Here is an 18684-nt window from a genome sequence, read left to right as displayed (position 1 = left end):
GGCTTTACAAAAGGTAGATCGTGTCAAACCAACCTGATCTCCTTCTTTGAGAAGGTAACAGATTTTTTAGACAAAGGGAACGCAGTGGATCTAATTATCCTCGATTTCAGTAAGGCATTTGATACGGTTCCACATGGAGAATTATTAGCTAAATTGGAAAAGATGGGAGTCAATATGAAAACTGAAAGGTGGATAAGGAACTGGTTAAAGGGGAGACTACAATGGGTCACACTGAAAGGTAAACGGTCCGACTGGAAGGAAGTTACTAGTGGAGCTCCTCAGGGATCAGTTTTGGGACCAATCTTTTTATTACTGACCTTGGCACAAAAAGCGTGAATGTATTAATAAAGTTTGCGGATGACACAAATCTGGCAGGTATTGCCAATACAGAGAAGGACCGGGATATCATACAGGAAGATCTGGATGACCTTGTAAACTGGAGTAATAGTAATAGGATGAAATTTAATAGTAAAAAGTGCAAGGTCACGCATTTAGGGATTAATAACAAGAATTTTTGTTATAAACTGGGGACGCATCACTTGGAAGTAACAGAGGAGGAGAAGGACCTCGGAGTATTGGTTGATCACGGGATGACTATGAGCCACCAATGTGATATGGCCGTGAAAAAATGTGGACTTGGGATACATCGGACGAGGTATTTCCAGTAGAGATAAGGAGGTGTTAGTACCGTTATACAAGACACTGGGGTGAGACCTCATCTGGAACACTGTGTGCAGTTCTGCTCTCCCATGTTTAAGAAGGATGAATTCAAACTGGAACAGGTACAGAGAAGGGCTACTAGGATGATCCGAGGAATGGAAAACCTGTCTTATGAAAGGAGACTCAAGGAGCTTGGCTTGTTTAGCCTAACTAAAAGAAGGCTGAGAGGAGATATGATTACTATCTATAAATATAGCAGAGGGATAAATGCCATGGAGGGAGAAGAATTATTTAAGCTCGGTACCAATGTGGAGACAAGAACAAATGGATATAAACTGGCCATCAGGAAGTTTAGACTTGAAATTAGACAAAGGTTTCTAACCATCAGAGGAGTGAAGTTCTGGAACAGCCTTCCAAGGGAAGCAGTGGGGGCAAAAGACATATCTGGCTTCAAGACAAAGCTTGATAAGTTTATGGAGGAGATGATATGATGGGATAGCCTAATTTTGGCAATTAATTGATCTTCGACTACTAGCGGTAGATATGCCCAATGGCCTGTGATAGGATGTTAGATGGGGTGGGATCTGAGTTACTACAGAGAATTCTTTCCTGGTTGTCTGGCTGGTGAGTCTTGCCCACATGCTCAGGGTTTAGCTGATCGCCATATTTGGGGTCAGGAAGAAATTTTCCCCCAGGGCAGATTGACAAAGGCCCTGGGGTTTTTTCGCCTTCCTCTGCAGCATGGGGCACAGGTCACTTGCTGGAGGATTCTCTGCACATTGAAGTCTTTAAACCACGATTTGAGGACTTCAATAGCTCAGACATAAGTTAGGGGTTTGTTACATGAGTTGGTGGGTGAGATTCCGTGGCCTGCGTTGTGCAGGAGGTCAGACTAGACGATCATAATGGTCCCTTCTGACCTTAAAGTCTATGATTCTATGATATGGTGGGACACCCACAGCCAACTGGTGCCTCCCAATATTGGGGGGAGCGGGGGGGCACAATGTAACAGGGAGGACACGTGTGTCTCCCCTCCACAGTGACACCCACCCTTCAGAGCACCTAGCCCAGGGCTGCCACACTCTCCAAGCCATATGTTACCTGCGGGGAAGGGGGTTGTGTTCTGTTCTTCTCTCCTTGCGTGTCCCCTTCCCACTCCCCTGGCACATTCAGCCATTCTCCCTGACAGCTGAGCGGAGTATGGGATGGAGCCGTGTCTGCCTGAGAGTCTAGCTGGGAGGCAGGGATAGCCCGCTCCCTGCCTGGGCCAGGCTGGTAAGGAGAAAGGGGGAGTAACTCAGAACCTCAATCTAACAATCCGAATTGGTGTTTTGATGATGAGGTTGATACCTGTGTAGCAGACAGTCTCTTTTTCTGGAACCTATGCCTCTTTCGTTGGGGTTCATAAGGTCTCTGGGAGTCAAAGAACTGAACACGACAAGATCTCTGCGCTATCTGGTACTTACTAAATTTCTTTTTATGTGCAGGTGTAAATTCCCTGTGAATACAGAGTGGCTCTGGAATCAATGTATGCAGAGACTTGTAAATATTCTCTGCAATCAGTTTTAAGTCACTGCGGGAAAGGTTCTCAACTGTATTCTGGACCTCAATCTGAAATCCTGAGAGCTGAAGCCTGCAGGCCCCTCTCATGACTACCACTGTAGAAATAAAGCAACCACCTGTGTCAGCAGCATCCAGAGAGGTCTTCAGAGCTGTTCTGACAAGAGGCTGATCTTTTGTAATAACTGCCTGGAACTGATCCCTCTGTTCTGGTCGTAAATGCTCAATAAACGAATTGAGATTGGAATAACTGGAGAAATATAATCATACCATCAACACCTGACAGTAGGTGATCCTAAACTGCAGAGCCACAGATGAGCATGATTTGTGACCAAATGAATCAAGATGCTTCTGATCTCTATTCTGATCTCTATCTGTGTGTGGGGGGGGGGGGGGGAAGAGTGAGAAAACCTTGATTTGTGCTGGAAATGGCCTTCCTTGATGATCACTTGATGATCACTTTAGATAAGCTGTTAGCAGCAGGACAGTGGGGTGGGAGGAAGTTTTGTTTCATGGTCTCTGTGTGTATATAATGTCTTCTGCAGTTTCCACGATATGCTATGCATCCGATGAAGTGAGCTGTAGCTCACGAAAGCTCATGCTCAAATAAACTGGTTAGTCTCTAAGGTGCCACAAGTACTCCTTTTCTTTTTTCTTTTTACGAATACAGACTAACACGGCTGTTACTCTGAAACCTGATCTCTATTGTACAGCATTGATTTAACATGGTGCTAACTTCCACGTTAATTGGGAAAGATGGAACATAATATGTTTTTCCAGACCTTCTACAAGTGGGTGGTATTGTCGCTGGGATATTACTTTTGGAGGATCCAGCAGCGAAGAACCTTGTCAATAGGTAGTGAGTGCAATTCAGGCAGATAACGCTGTAGGCAGACTATCCAGAAGTTTATGTTGTGACTCCTTAACCTTCTCATCAAATGGTATCTGTAAGGAGTCCAATATCATTTTAATGAGGTCCTGGAACTGTTTGAAGTCGTCAGCCAGGAATGGTGGGGGAGACAGACTGCTTCATCTGGGGATGAAGAAGAGGTGTTGGTTGGCATAGTGACTGCTTTGTCCACTCTTGCCTCCTGCTCCTTGAATGTCTCTTCTTGTACTTCGGGACTTTGAGAGAAGATGGGGGCGGGGGGGAATAGTCTACGCCTATTGTGCTGACGAGTGATGCTGGGAGGTCCTAGAGAATTGTTGGTAGTATGCCACTCATGGCTCCCAGTATGGCCAATGAGGAGGCCCATATGGTATAGATGGGGGTATCAAAGAGTGCTCATACCACTGGGATCGATCTTTAGGGTGTCTTTCTGGAATATGTTCCTTCTCCCTAGAAGTCGCCATATTAATACTCCTCTAAGAGCGAGGAGGGGAGCCCTGAACTGAAATTTGAGAAACTGATGAGAAATCCCCATCCCCCTCCTCTTCAACATCACTTTATAGAGGTGGAGCATTGGCAGAAAAAGGTGATGACTCCGTCAGTACTGGGTGAACGTCTGGAGACCTAGAGGTCCTCAGTACCATGAACAGACCAGTACAGAACAAAGGGGAGCCAGGCATCTCTATCACCACGAGATGAAAATCTAAACTGCAATACCGACATGCTAAGTTCCCATTAAGCTGCGCAGCCGCCTATTAAGTGCTGCGCAGGCACTCAGGGCTGCGGTGGGGAAAGACTCCTCTCCCCCAGCCCTGGACCCAACCCAGCCTGGCTCAGACCTGCCACGGCTGTGGGAGATGCGCCCCTCCCATGGCCCCAACCCACCCCGGCATGGACCTGTCACGGTCATGGGAAGGCACCCTCTTCCCCAGCCCAGGTGCTACTTCGGAGGGAGAGAAAACTGGGGGGAGTCCTTTCTCCATGCCATAGCCCTGGGGCTACCCCTTTTGCCTCCCACCCTAGTGGCGGCAGCCCTGCCAATAGGGACCCGACAGGGCCACCGATGGGGGGTGGCTGTGGGGGACAAAAGGAGCAGTGACATTAAAGTGCTGCCGCAGCAAAGCACCCTGCTTAAAGAGCTACCGCAGCAGCGCTTTAACGTCGGCTGCTACGGGCCGGTACCGACGGCCACTTTTTACCGGTATGCCATACCAGCCCGTACCGGCTTACTTTCACTCCTGAGTGGGATCCACACTGATACATACTCGAAGAAGGACAGTGCCTTTTACACAAAGGAGTTATTAATTTCAGTTTCTCCTTTAAGATTTTTGAATACTTTAAGCACTGTTAATTTAGTCTTGGGTCTGCATGTCTATTACTCTAAATAGTAACACCCATGTCGGATAAAATTCAGTGACTTAAAAAAAAAAAGATTTTTTTTTATTTAAATTGGATTTTTTTGATAAGCTTTTTGAGGATAAAACTTATCTAAAGATAGTTTTAATTAAGATATATTATAGCTCAAAGGTATCTCATCATGCAATAGGGATTATAAATTCTAATTCTATAGTATGAGACAATATATTCATGTAATGTTTAAGAAAAGTTTTGTAAATGAGTTTCAATAGTTCATGGATTAGGGACCCAATCTTATGAGGTTCCAGGGTCTTATGTATAGATTATTTAGGTTAATCTTTCTATCTACCCAATGGGACTCAGTGCTCAGTCTAGAAGATACCATCAGAGATGCTTAGTTTTGCAGTTCTCAAACTGTGGATTTGTCTCTCCAGAGATAACATGCTTGTTAACAGCAAAAATATTTTTAAATAAGTAAGTAAATAACATATAGAGGTGCGAAATAACAGACCTCAACCCTATTGTCCCTCTGCAAATTTGTGTACACGGAGTCAATCCCTTGCCTCTCTCTAAAAGTCCAAAGTTTCAAAAAGTTCAATGACTAGAAGATTGTTGGGTGCAGAATAGATCTGGACAGGGAGAAGAAGTCTGGAGATAAATGTGAGAAGGGAGGGATAAGTAGTAGAAACAAAAGTGCAACTGTTTAAGCAGCATATTCCAGAAGTCTTGAGGTGTTTTTGAGCCCTGGTCTACACTACGGGGTTATGTCGAATTTAGTCGCATTAGGTCAATTTAAAAATGACTGCGTCCACACAACCAACCCCATTCCGTCGATCTAAAGGGCTCTTAAAATCGACTTCTGTACTCCACCCTGACGAGGCGAGTAACGCTAAAATTGACCTTGCTGGATTGAATTTGGGGTAGTGCAGACGCAAATCAACAGTACTGGCCTCTGGGAGCTATCCCAGAGTGCTCCATTGTGACCATTCTGGAAAGCACTTTGAACTCCGATGCACTAGCCAGGTACACAGGAAAAGCCCAGGGAACTTTTGAATTTCATTTCCTGTTTGGTCAGTGTGGCGAACTCAGGAGCACTCAGCAGCACAGATGACCATGCAGTCCCCCCAGAATCGCAGAGCACAGAATGTTTCTATGCTCCCTCATCATCTCCGTCCCTGAGGTTATCGCAGATTAGAAGGAAAAAAATACCGCACTCGCGATGACATGTTTTCCGAGCTCATGCAGTCCTCCCACACTGATAGGGTACAGCTTAATGCATGGAAGCATTCAGTAGCAGAGGCCAGGAAAGAATTAAATGAATGCGAAGAGCAGAGGCAGGAGGCGATGCTGAGGCTAATGGGGGAGCAAACGGACATGATGAAGCATCTGCTGAAGCTGCAGGAAAGCGAACAAGAGCACAGACCCCCGTTGCATCCACTGTATAACCGCCTACCCTCCTCCCCATGTTCCACAGCCTCCTCACCCAGACCCCCAAGAACGCGGGGTGGGGGGGAAGGCTCCAAGCACCCAGCCACTCCATTCCAGAGAATGGCCCAAGCAGATGCTTCTGTGTCGAATGCTTGGAAGTCCTGGTAGGGCAAGGTACCTCGGCCAAGGCAAAAGAGCAAGAGCCCTGGAGCTTTTACATGTGTCAATCACAGAAGTGCTATGGAGCGTTACAGCGCCGACCAGACTGGAATGTACGGATGCAAGACTTCTTCACCAGCGACAAAGGACAGGAATATGGTGCACATTTCCCAGAGTCACCACCCTTGATAACAGAACGTCAATGACTGCATTGGCTACTTGGATCACAGCAGCCCCACAGTAGACTTGCCCACAACAGCAGCGGCGACGGTGAGCTGAGCGGGCTCCATGCTTGTTGCGATATGGTGTCTGCACGGGTAACCCAGGAAAAAAGGCGTGAAACGATTGTCTGCCGTTGCTTTCATGGAGGGAGGGGCGACTGACGACATGTACCCAAAACCACCCGCGAAAATGTTTTTGCCCCATCAGGCATTGGGAGCTTAACCCAGAATTTCAATGGGCGGTGGAGACTGCGGGAACTGTGGGATAGCTACCCACAGGGCACCGCTCCGCAAGTCGATGCTAGCCATGGTAGTGAGGACGCACTCCGCCGACTTAATGCGCTTAGTAGGGACATACGCAATTGACGGTATAAAATCGATTTCCAAAAATCGACTTCTATAAAATTGACCTAATTTTGTAGTGTAGGCATACCCTGAATGTAGTCTTCATTGATTTGAGATCTACCATACCATTCTCTCACTAGAAGGGAAAACCTATAATGGCAGTAGGCCGTAAGAGACTCAGTTGGGAATAAGAACCATTCAAGAAATATATGCTTGCTGATGATATTTTAAAGAAAGTCACTTAAACACTTGGATTCAGAAACCGTTGAAGTGATAATCTCACTTTTAACAGCAGTAGCTTCTTCTGCCGGTGTAGAAAGAATATTTTCTTCCTTTGGACTAATTTATTCACAACTAAGAAATCGTTTGGGATCTGAAAAAGCAGGGAAGCTTGTTTTTCTTTTCCAGATTATGAACAGGAAAATGAAGGTGAAGACAACTGAGTTAGCTGCAGAAGTCAATATTTTAAATTACTCATGTTGACCTGGCTGACATAATCAATTTAATTTTTTTTTAATATTTCATTTAACTATTTTAGTTAAAAACAATTTTAACAAAAACAATCTGATTTTAAAAAACTTGTTTAACTAAATTCAAAAATGCATATGCTTGTTTTGTTAAAATATTATATGTTTGCTGTTGAAGAAAAAAAATCCAGAATACATAACGCTGTTGTTTTAGTTAAATAAACTGGTGATGTTCTCCTCCTAATAAAATCCTCCAAATATTAATGATTAACCTCTTGAATTGGAGATAGTTAGCCTCCCAATGACTTCATAAATATCTGCTTCAATTACCTTTGATAAATGAAATAACCAAAACATCATTCATCTTCTGATCTAGCTGTAAAACTAATCTGAAAAGTTTTCAAAATATATCACTTTAAAAATGTATAGTGTGTACCTTCTAAAAATGAAACCTACATCTCTCTCTGAGTTGTGAACAATATGTATTAAGGTTATAACAACCAACAAGAATGCACTTTTATGTAGAAATCCATGATTAAATCAAGTCTTCCTGACTAGTGATTTAAATCAAATCCACCCTGGTAACATCACCTACAGGTTCATCAGCTCCCTGGTCTCACGTTCTGGGCACTCTGCGTGGAAAGTGACTGAAGTGGGGTAGATGATGGATGGAGCATTACATATGAAGATAGCTTTATATGGAGAAAAATTAATACTGCTTGATTAAGAGACGTAGTTTTCCTGGTCTCCCTTAGCATTAAATCACAGAGTTATCTAAAAATTACATATAGGCACATTGATGAAAACAGTCTATTCATCTTCTAAAAAACATTAAGAGAATATCTCAATCATTACAAATAAAACTGTGCAATAGGAGCTCAGAATGTTTTTGAGCAGTTTAAATCAGACTTATTTAAGTTGCAGTTCCTACGATTGCTAATTAAGCAAGTTTTGTAAATGACCTTTTATTATGGAGTGGACTGTCTGAAAAGCAACTTCTCTATATGAATAGCGTCAGAGTACAGAAATAAGGAACCCCATCTTTCTTGGTAAAAAACAAGTCTATTCTATTTACTAAAGGCTCTTGTGCTTGAAATATAATAGGGCTCTTTTGACATTTGTCATGTAGTATAATCTGTTTATGCCAGACTTAAATGACTTTGATAGTAATGCTTTTTAACCCACTCTTGAAATTTACATGGTAACTAGATGCCACTATAAGGAGCAAAAACAAGTCTGGACTTTGATACAGTACATCTTTTAATAGCCTTAAACCCCCCCCCCCCCCCCAAACAACAACCCTTTAGATCCTCAAATTCCTGGCAGATGTAACAATGAAAAATGTTGTTTTCCAAAGCAGGTGCCTCAAATTACAAGAGTTGAAAAGCTCTGAAAGTTTGTCATATGTCAGTCTCACTTTGGCACCAGTGGTATCCCTGAGAGCCTAAGCTTTCTACACCCTTCATGAAACTAGATAACGATGAATATTTGTTCAGCACAGTTTGTTTCTGTCTATGCATGTGCAGGTGATAGCTTTGCAGAAGACTCAATGCTCTTGGCTATTATAACAAATCAAATACAAATAATTATCAAAAGCTCACTGCAAAAGTTTACAAATCTTGTTAACTTTTAAACAACTTAGATCAACTGTCTGCGTACTTATAAACTGCCTCAAACATTTTATGAGTTGTTGTATCTCAACAACATTCCTAATTGCCAGCAAGGAAACTATACAATGTCTTGAGTTCCACAGAGGAGTGTAAAAAGAGTATATGTGCTGTCCCTGCCCCAAGAATATACAGACCTCCCTTTTTATGGATGCAATACAAAATCATAGCCCACTTCCTTTATATGAGGTATTCTAAGTCACCTTTGTTACAAACGACAGGCATTTCACAGCCTGTTTTATGTCATGTATATACTGAAAATTGGATAACGGGAACAATGAGCATCAAGCCTGTTGGCAATAGAGACTTCACTTCCAAAGATGTATATTTAGACAAAATGTAAATTAATTCACCTGCTAATTTCCTTTCTTCTAGTAATCTCTCTACTCATCTTCACTGGTGGATTTTTGCCTTCCTTTATGCACAAGATTGGCATAGACCTAGTGTCTTGAGGGCAACTCACCTGGCCCTGGCCCTGCCTACCCAGCAAACCACTTGAAGTGTTCTTCTAAAGCTGTAACATATCACTTAACAATACATTTTTTTTTACCAAATAAGTCATTACCTATAATCACCACTCATGAAAGATTAAGAATTAAATGAGAAAACATTGTATGTATCAGTCTGTCTTTCCATTGGGTGGGACGGATTAGTGGCAAGATTACTAAAGAGGAAATGAGCTGGTAAGTAAGCTTTCCATTCTCCAGCAAATATTTCCACTAATCCTTACTTAAGGAGGAAAATAGTGAGCAGTGTAACAATTTCTGAATCCTATGGAATACCTATTTGAATATCACTGACAGGAACACTGAAATATATTTGCAAGTCTACACCATAATGTCTGGTGAATGAGAAGACTGAAGACTAGAATGATGCTTTGTGAATCTCATCCACTAAAGCCCTCTCCCTTCTGGAGTTTGTTCTCAACCTTGGGAAGATGGCCTTGATGCCCTCAGAGAGTAGGTCTTCTGAGGAAATTAGAATACTTTCTCAATACATCTTCTTATGTACATGGCTACAGAAGACTTTGTGTGAAATGACACAAATAAGGTTAAGGTCTCTTATGCCCTGTATTTGAAAGAGAAATTCTAAGCTCTCTGAAATCCAGCTTGTGCAACACTTGTTCCTTGGATGGGTTATATTTAGATGAAACATATCATGAGTGGGAAGGAAATCCGCTTCTCAGGGGTCAATGGGGGGGGGGAAAATACCTCAAAATATACTCTACAGAAGGAGAAAACAAATAAGAAAAGAGAAGGGAAGCTCACAATTACCTGAAAAAAATAAAAGTATTAAATTTGTAAAGGAATAAGTTGGAGGCCTAGAATAGACTGACCACTCTTGTTTGCAGAGACAGAACTTCAAGGAGTTTGCCAGTTGGGTGGAAATAACCTGCAAATACTACAGTCGCTCTAATCTGTGCACAGAGAAAGACAAGATCCTAGCCATATTGACTAATGAACAGGTTAAGCTAGTGCTAACTATGCATTTGCATAAATCATTAAAACCTTAATTTCCAAAAGCCTCTGGAAAGTTTGCTAGTGCGGTGTTTTAATTTCAAATGATGGTTAAGAAGAAAGTTACGCAATATTTTTCAAGCAGTAAAGAATACTTACCTCAGACCTACTATAGGCACTTTAAACAAAGAAAAAAATACATAAAAGCAAATAATCTTTTCAAAATGGAAACATGCTATAAGCAAGCCACATAAGGGGGTAGAAAACCACAATCAACCAAATAGCCAGCCAAGCTGAGCCTCTGTCTTCCAATTTATAATCCAGTATGCCTGCAAATGGCAAATTATAAGCTACTAGCAAAAATAAAAACTAAGGTTGCATCAAGAAACACACAACTTGTTCAAATTCTTTAAATCTTGAAAATAAGTAAAGGGAATTCTTCACCTTTCTATATCACCTATCATACTATCAAAAACACTTTCCATAAGGCATTTCTTTCTATCTTCAGGAGATACTGAAAAGCAATATTCATCCCAACTTCATGAAACTCATGCTTGTAAGAGCAAAAACCTTAATAGTAATCCTATGCTCTCTTTTATCCACACATTGGCTCATCTACTGTCATGGCGTCACTTCATCTGAAAAGTTATTCTACTTAAAATTATTAAGGTCACTATTCAGGTTTTGCATTAGCGTGTGAATTTTATGCAGTGATCGAAAGTTTTTTTTTAAAAATTACCTTTTGTGTAATCAACAACTGCCTCCAAAGCTGCTATTCGGATGTCCACAAAGTGTCCATATTCTGCGTATGTTTTAAAGAGAGCAGGATCACTGGGGACATGTCCATTCTTCTGAAGTACACGAATGGCTTTCAGACAGCTAGATGAGGGTGGGGGTGAACAGGAGGACAATCTGCAGTAAATTTCTGGTATATCAATCTCCGTGAATAAAGCTATTTTCTTCAATATTATGATATTAATTTGTAAACTTCACTGCAAATTTTCTAGGATAAAACTATCCAACTTACTATGCTACCATGGGTTTTTATAGTTGTCAGGGCTGTAGGCACACAAAATTAATAAAAGATGAGTTTACAGAGTAGACAGAAACGCTGGACCAAATTCCCTACCGGGGCAAATTCACTCCTCTTGGCTTCAATGGAGCTGCTCCAATATACACCGGCAGAAAATTTGGCCCATTACGTTTTGTATTCTATATATTGTCCCAATTGTTTCTCTTGCATAATATTCATAAATTTACTGTGAATGATAAATATGGGATACATAATGTGATAATTTAATATTGCCATTAAAATGCAGATTTTTAGATTTTGATGATTTGAGTGCTTAATTTTTCAACATTAAAGTTTCATTAACACTAGTTTTTGCATTTATTTGTTCTGTGAGGTTTTAATTTTCTTCCTATTTTCAAGTTTTCTTAATTCTATGGTTTTAAAAATATCTTACATACCTTGAAATATTTTTTAAATGAAAGAATGTTTTTTGCATGCCTTTTAGTGTCCCTGTGCCAAAAAATATTTTACTGCATTTTGTTAATGTCCTTTTTTGTTTTTTAAAATAAAGAGAACACATCATTTAAGACTAGGGAAAGTAAGCTCAATGTGATTACATCAGTGTTAACAGCAGGATGTAGGAAATTAAAAGCAAAACAAAACATTAAACATGACTAGGTCAATTCTCTCTTTATAGTTGCATAAGTTTTAGAAATTATTAAATCATACCTGACTGTAATGGTATGTCTGTAACTGGGCAGAAGCTTTTCCATATTTAAGAACCTGGTAATCTCCTCAAGTATGAGTCGAACATCAGGATTTAAATTATCCAGAGTTCGAACTTCATTGTTCACACTGACTGCAGGAGTTACAGAGTTGGCTAGTGCATCAATCAGTTCAGCACGATAATAGTTGTCTGAAAACTGAATCAAAGGACCATCAATTGAACAAAGAGAGGCAGAGCACATTGCATCATTTATTTTTTTACAATAAAACAAACAATGATAAAGCACTTAGTTCAGTTTACTCCTGTACTAAATGTTTAGATAATAGCAGTCTAAAGAGTCACCTACTGCATCAAAAAATAAAACACTGACTATTAAACTGAATGATTTAGTTGCTAGTGCACATACTTTTGAACTTAACATAGCAGGAAGAATATAGTAAAAATCTATGAATATTCTGTTAATAGTCACACTCTGACCCCTCCCCCCAAATCTGTGAATGGAATGTTTTTCTCATTTATTAGATCTGAAATAAGGCCCAACACTTTCAAATATGCATATATTACATATAGGCACTTCAATTCACATTTAGATGTCTAAATTTTCAGAGGTAGTAAAAACTCAAAATCCTATTGGTGTTAATGGGTGCTGTAGCACCTCTAAAAATCAGGACACTTTTTATTAAGGTGGATACATATGGATTTCCATGTTCAGCTCTCTCCCCCTCAGTGCTTCTAAGGTCCTCATCAATGTAGTACATTTGTAACATCCTTGTGAAGTAGGGAAGCATCATCCTAATTTTGTATGTAAGGATTTGGGACACAGGTCTGTGGCACAGGTGAGAACTGGCCCTCAGTCTTCAGAGATCCAATCCAATGCCTTAAACACAAGATCATTCCTCTTCCTCGATACACCCTGGTTTGAAATTTTGGTTCCTAACTGTGCTTATTTTGCTTAATTTAAATAATGACAACATTTTCCTGAAGTGTTCTCTTGGTGAGTGGGGCATGAAAAGATGGTTACCTTTTGTAACTGTTGTTCTTTGAGATGTGTTGCTCATGTACATTCTATTGTAGGTGTGTGTGCTCGCCACATGCACTGGTGCCGGAAGTTTTTCCCTCAGTGGTATCCATAGGGGATGGGCTCTGACACCCTCTGGAGTTGTGTTTACATGCACTGGTATAAGGGGTGCCGCCGGCTCCCCCTGCCTCAGTTACTTTGTGACGGAACTCCGACAGAGGGGAAGGAGGCTGGGTCATGGAATGGACATGAACAACACATCTTGAAGAACAACTGTTACAAAAGGTAACAATCTTTTCTTCTTCGAGTGTTTGCTCATGTCCATTCCACTGTAGGTGACTCCCAAGCAGTACCATCGGAGGCGGGTAAGAGTTCATGGATGTGTTGACTGCAACACAGCTCTGCCAAATCCAGCACCATCTCTGGCTTGCTGGGTGATGGTATAATGCATCGTAAACATGTGTACCGAAGACCACGTTGTGGCCCTGCAGATGTCCTGGATAGTGACAAGCGCCAGGAAGACCGCCAAAGATGCCTGTGCCCTAGTCGAGTGAGCCTTCACTACTGGTGGAGGCACAGCCTGCGCCAACTTGTTACAAGTACGGATGCAGGTGGTGATCCAATTGGAAATCCTCTGAGAGGACACCAGAGGGCCCTTCATTCTGTTAGCTATCACGATAAAGAGATAGGTTGATCTGCGGAAGGACTTGGTGCGCTCCAGGTAGAACACCTTACAACTAGAGTGTGCAGCCGTGTCTCCTCACTGGTCATTTGAGGCTTTGGACAGAACCCCGGGAGGAAGAGATCCTTGTTGACGTGGAAGTGCAATACCACCTTTGGCTGGAAGGCCGGATGGGGCCACAGCTGGACTTTGTCCTTGTAGAATACCATGTACGGGGGCTCCAAAGTGAGGGCTTTAATTTTGGAAACATGTCTCGCCGAGGCAATAGTTACAAGGAATGCAACCTTCCACGAAAAGCAGGAAAGGGAACAAGAAGCCATACGCTCAAAGGGTGGACCCATGAGCCTGAAGAGGACCAGGTTGAGGTCCCATTGGGGAACCAGGTCCCGGATTGGCAGAAAGAGTCTTTCAAGGCCTTTGAGGAACCCGATTGACATCTCATGCGAGACCATCATCTACCCTGTATGCAAGGATGGAAGGCCAATATGGCTGACAGGAGCACCTTGATCAAAGAAAAGGTGAGACCTTGGTGCTTTAAGTGAAGCAGGTAATCCAGGATGGACTGCAGAGACGACTGGGTTGGGGAGATATTCCGCTCCAATGCCCAGTAGGAGAAACACTTCCACTTTGCCAGGTAAGTTGCTCTGGTGGAGGCCTTTCTGCTCTCCAAGAGAACATGCTGTACCTGACTAGAGCAGGCTTGTTGCTCTGGATTCAGCCACGCAGCATCCAAGCTGTGAGGTGGAGAGAGGCGAGGTTCGAGTACAGGAGTCGACAGTGATCCTGTGAGAGTACATCTGGGTAGCTGGGAAGTGGCCACAGGGCTGCAACGGCCAGGTCCATGAACCAATGCCAAACAAATGCTGGTGATGGCACGCTGGGGCGAACATAATGACCCATGCATTGTTCCTCTTGATTTTTGAGAGGACTTTGCTGATAAGCAGAATTGGCGAGAAGGTGTACATCAGGTCTCCTGACCAAGACAGGAGAAAGGCTTCAGACAGTGAGCCTCTGCCGAGGCCTTGGAGAGAACAAAACTGATGACACTTTCTGTTCTGTCTGGTGGTGAACAAGTCCACTCGGGGAGCTCCCCACTTCTGGAAGAGCATTCTGATGACCTCTGAGTGAAGGGACCATTCGTGGTGAAAGAAGGACCTGCTGAGGCAATCTGCCAGCATGTACCAGACGCCAGGGAGGTACAAGGCTTCCAGGTGGATTGCATGCTGGATGTACAAGTCCCATAGACAGAAGGCCTCCTGGCACAGAGCCAACAATCAAGCTCCCCTCTGCCTGTTGACATAGAACATGGAGGCCGTGTTTACATCAACATCTGCACTGCCCAGCCCGACAGTTGGGGAAGGAAGACACAGCAAGCCAGGCAGATGGCTCTGAGCTTCCTCATGTTTATATGCAATGCGCGCTCCTTTCGAGACCATAACCCCTGAGTCAGCAGTGTACTGAGATGTGCTCCCTAATCAAGGTCAAATGCATCCGAAATCAGGGAGACCATTGGTCACAGGCTCGCAAACAGCACACCTTCCAACACCAGAATCAGGTCGAACCACCACTGCAGAGAGGTAAGTACCCAAGGAGGGATTGCGATGACCTTGTCTAGGTGATGTCTGGCTGGGGAGTAGACCGACGCCAGCCACATCTGGTGGGGATGCAGCCTGAGTCTCGCATGTTGGAAAACACAGATGCATGCTGTCATGTGCCCCACTAGTCTGAGACTAACCCAGGCAGTGGTGAGTGGATGGCAGTGATACTGGCAATCAGATCTGACATTGCCTGAACATGGCCTCTAGCAGGAATGCTCTGGCTCGGGTAAAGTCTAGCACCGCTCCGATAAACTCTTATCCGTTGGACCAGAATCAATGTTGATTTTTGTTTGTTTGTTTCTCAACAGGCCCAGAGCTTGACAAGTGGCTTGCAACATCTCGATGCAGTACTGGACCTGGACCCTGGAGAGGCCCTTGATGAGCTAGTCATCGAGGTACGAGTAAATCTGAATACCCCAATGTCTCAGGTAGGCTGCCACCACGGACATGCATTTTGTAAACATCCTTGGTGCCGTTGCTAGGCCAAAAGGGAGCACTGTGAATTGGAAGTGAACTGTCCCAACTTTGAAACGTAGGAACAGTCTGTGTCCATGAAACATCGATATGCGAAAGTAAGCATCTTTCAGGTCAATGGCAGCGTACCAGTCTCCTGGATCCAGAGAAGGAATGATGGAGGCCAAGTTATCTATTACCAGTTTTGCTGAATCAGTGTGTATATTCACACATTATATGTTCACATACATATAAGTTAGTAGCACAGGGCATTGTACAGAAAAGACTATTGCTCTATATACTGCATATAAGAAGAGAGAGTCATTAAAATAGATCATCAAACATTTTCAGACAGGTTCCTTACCTTATTTTTCCTGTTGTCATTGTATTTGATTAGGTCTAAAATAAATGTTAAAACCTCTTTAGGACAGAGGTTATGAACATCCCTCAGCAAGGCCATGGCAACAGGCATAGTCTGTGTGAAGATTAAAATAAAACTTTTATTATATTAGCACAAAACCCAAAAACATTAAATATTAAATATTAAATCAAACAATGAGCAATGAACAGTTTTACATTTCGAAAAGCAATTTTTAGATGGCTTTTGAAAGTCAGACTTCATGCCTTATATACAAAGGGTTGCACAATTTTTAGTTGAAAGTACTGTGAAGTTATTTTCTAAAAACAGTTAGCTCTGATGGAGACTGGAAATGGCTCTGAGTATGCAGGAGAGGAAGTTGATGCCAGGCAAATAAGGCTAAACATGGCAAATGAAACATCATGAGAAGCAGAATCTAATATTTAGGAAGCGGAGGGTTAAGAGAAACAACACTAAAGACTGCAAGAATAGGAAAGAAGGCTGGGGTGAGAGTGAGAGAGAGAGAGAGAGAGAGAGAGAGATGGTGAAAAAGGGTGAGTATTTTTGGAGGGGAGGGGTGGGAGAAGGATGTGGAAGAAGTGGGATTAAAACTAAAGTTAGGAGGTAAAAGGCCTATGGAACAGAACTCAATAACCCACAATTCTTTTAAAAACAGAGCTTGACAGGAAATCATTGTCAATTATTTCAATTGTTGTTATTTTTATCACAATAGCAGGGAGGGGCCTCAAAAGATTGGGGCACCTTTATGCTAGGCACTGTACACATACAGTATAAAAGACAGTCCTTGACTTGAGAAGTTTAGAATCTAAATTTAGATGCAACAAGTGGGTTTGACAAACCATAGGATGGAGAGGGGAAAACAAATGGCAACAGCGATAAGATTATTCCGTTCTGCAGGCTAACTAGTGCACAACTTCAGATTCCATAATAATGACTTTTGAATAATATTTGTCATAAGAGATTCTTGGACAGCAATTAATTCAAAAAACAGCTGACAAATAATATGAATATTTTACTTTAGGTAAGAGGAACAAAAATTGTTTAACAATGGTAACTAAAAACATAAGTTCTGTGTAAGATTACGTTTGCACATACTCACAAAACATTTTCCTCTATTATGCCCATATACTTGGTTCTGAATAGTGAAATATATTTTAAATTTAAAAGATTCCTGCTCTCTATTAGCTATTCAGAAAGAAGAACTGTTATAACTTTCAAATTACTGTCTGCTGACAAGAATGGAACAAACAGACACAGCATAACAAAGTTAGATACAGTCAGACTTGAGACTGTGGAGAGAACCAGTGATTTTGGCTTGTGGCTCAGACAGTGTTTTTACTATTTATATTGTGGAATTTGTCACTTGTAGAAAAAAATTTCTTCCTTTGACATATCCTTAAAAAGTACAATGAGAAAACATATTTTACCTTTTGCAGAAAGTAGCTTTGAAAGTTCATGAAGTTGTTGGTCTTCACAATGTTTGGACAACTTTTACAACAAAACATTCGGGTAAAGAGAGACTTCATGGCTGGTGGTCCTGTCCATGTACTTACCATGGAATTTGCAATCTATATAATTAGGGGGAAGGGAAGGCATATTACCATCACCTTTGCAAGTTTATCATAGGCTGAACAAAAGCACACATATTTGTTTCCAATAATTAAAAAAAATACAATAATTGGACAGAATGAACAGCATTCTTCCATATGCTTCCATACTCTTTTCAACAGAAACATATTTTTATCAATATAATATCTCCAACATACCTTCTATGCACTGGAACTAAAGCGTGTGGAACTCATTTTACTTATAGGAAGTCTGCAACTAATTACCATTGCACGATCAATTTCTGTTTTTAATTGTTTCCTCCTTTTATATTTTAGACAAATATTTTTTGTTCATTAAGCCAAATTTTCTGTCTCTACAGAAGCCAATTATGGAAGAGACATTTGCAATAACAACTTCCCAAATTTACCCTGCCAATAACCTCAACCTAGATTTCAACCACGCGTCAACCACCCCAAGAGTAAAGGACCACCCCGAGAGTAAAAGGCAATTCAGGCTCCTTTCTAGCTGTAGTCATGGACTATGAGCAGACTGCAGTCAGGCAAATCTTGCGGTAGGGTGGTGGGAATAGGGGCTTCTGCCAGAGATGACTGGTGCCTGCTGAGAGTTGGGGGACACAATTTAAAGATTCACCCCTCCCCCAATAGCTGGAGTCTCCCCACCACCACCACCGGCATGCCCACCCTCTTACCCTCAGTGGCCCCTCCCTGAAGCTCTCAGGCGTTAGCTCTGTGTGGAGAGGCAGCGGCAAACAGCTGGGAGCTTCAGGGAGGGGACGTTGCTTTAGCTTCACAAGGAGAGGCAGCAGCAAAAGCATCAGCTCTCCCTGCAGCTCCCAGCTATTTGCTGCTGTCTCCAGCAGCTGCCATGCAGGGAGAGGGGGCTTGGCAGCACCATGTGACTGAGCGGGGCCAGCAAACCCTAGCAAAAATCTGGAGGGACAAGTGACCCCCGCCCCCCCATGTCTCCTCTGGCTTCTGCCCAGCGGCGAGGGGTTCTTGGGGCTTCAGCCCCATGGGACATGCCTGCCAGGGCTCAAA

General features: G+C 42.4%; 1 protein-coding gene across 1 annotated transcript in view; it reads right to left on the bottom strand.

Moving 5' to 3' along the window:
- TAF2 (TATA-box binding protein associated factor 2) overlaps positions 1-18684 on the bottom strand; it is a 105303-nt gene that overhangs the window by 28033 nt on the left and 58586 nt on the right. The window contains exons 17-20 of the mRNA XM_074943908.1: positions 17506-17646; positions 16064-16174; positions 11951-12144; positions 10949-11088 (exon numbers count right to left, since the gene is read on the bottom strand). Coding sequence (XP_074800009.1) covers positions 10949-11088; positions 11951-12144; positions 16064-16174; positions 17506-17646 — 586 coding nt within the window. The remainder of the gene's footprint in view (positions 1-10948; positions 11089-11950; positions 12145-16063; positions 16175-17505; positions 17647-18684) is intronic.

Source organism: Natator depressus, chromosome 2 (genome assembly GCF_965152275.1).
Source record: "Natator depressus isolate rNatDep1 chromosome 2, rNatDep2.hap1, whole genome shotgun sequence".
NCBI classification, from domain to species: domain Eukaryota; kingdom Metazoa; phylum Chordata; order Testudines; family Cheloniidae; genus Natator; species Natator depressus.
Note: the sequence above shows the minus strand (reverse complement) of the source record. Positions and strands in the feature narration are given on the sequence as shown.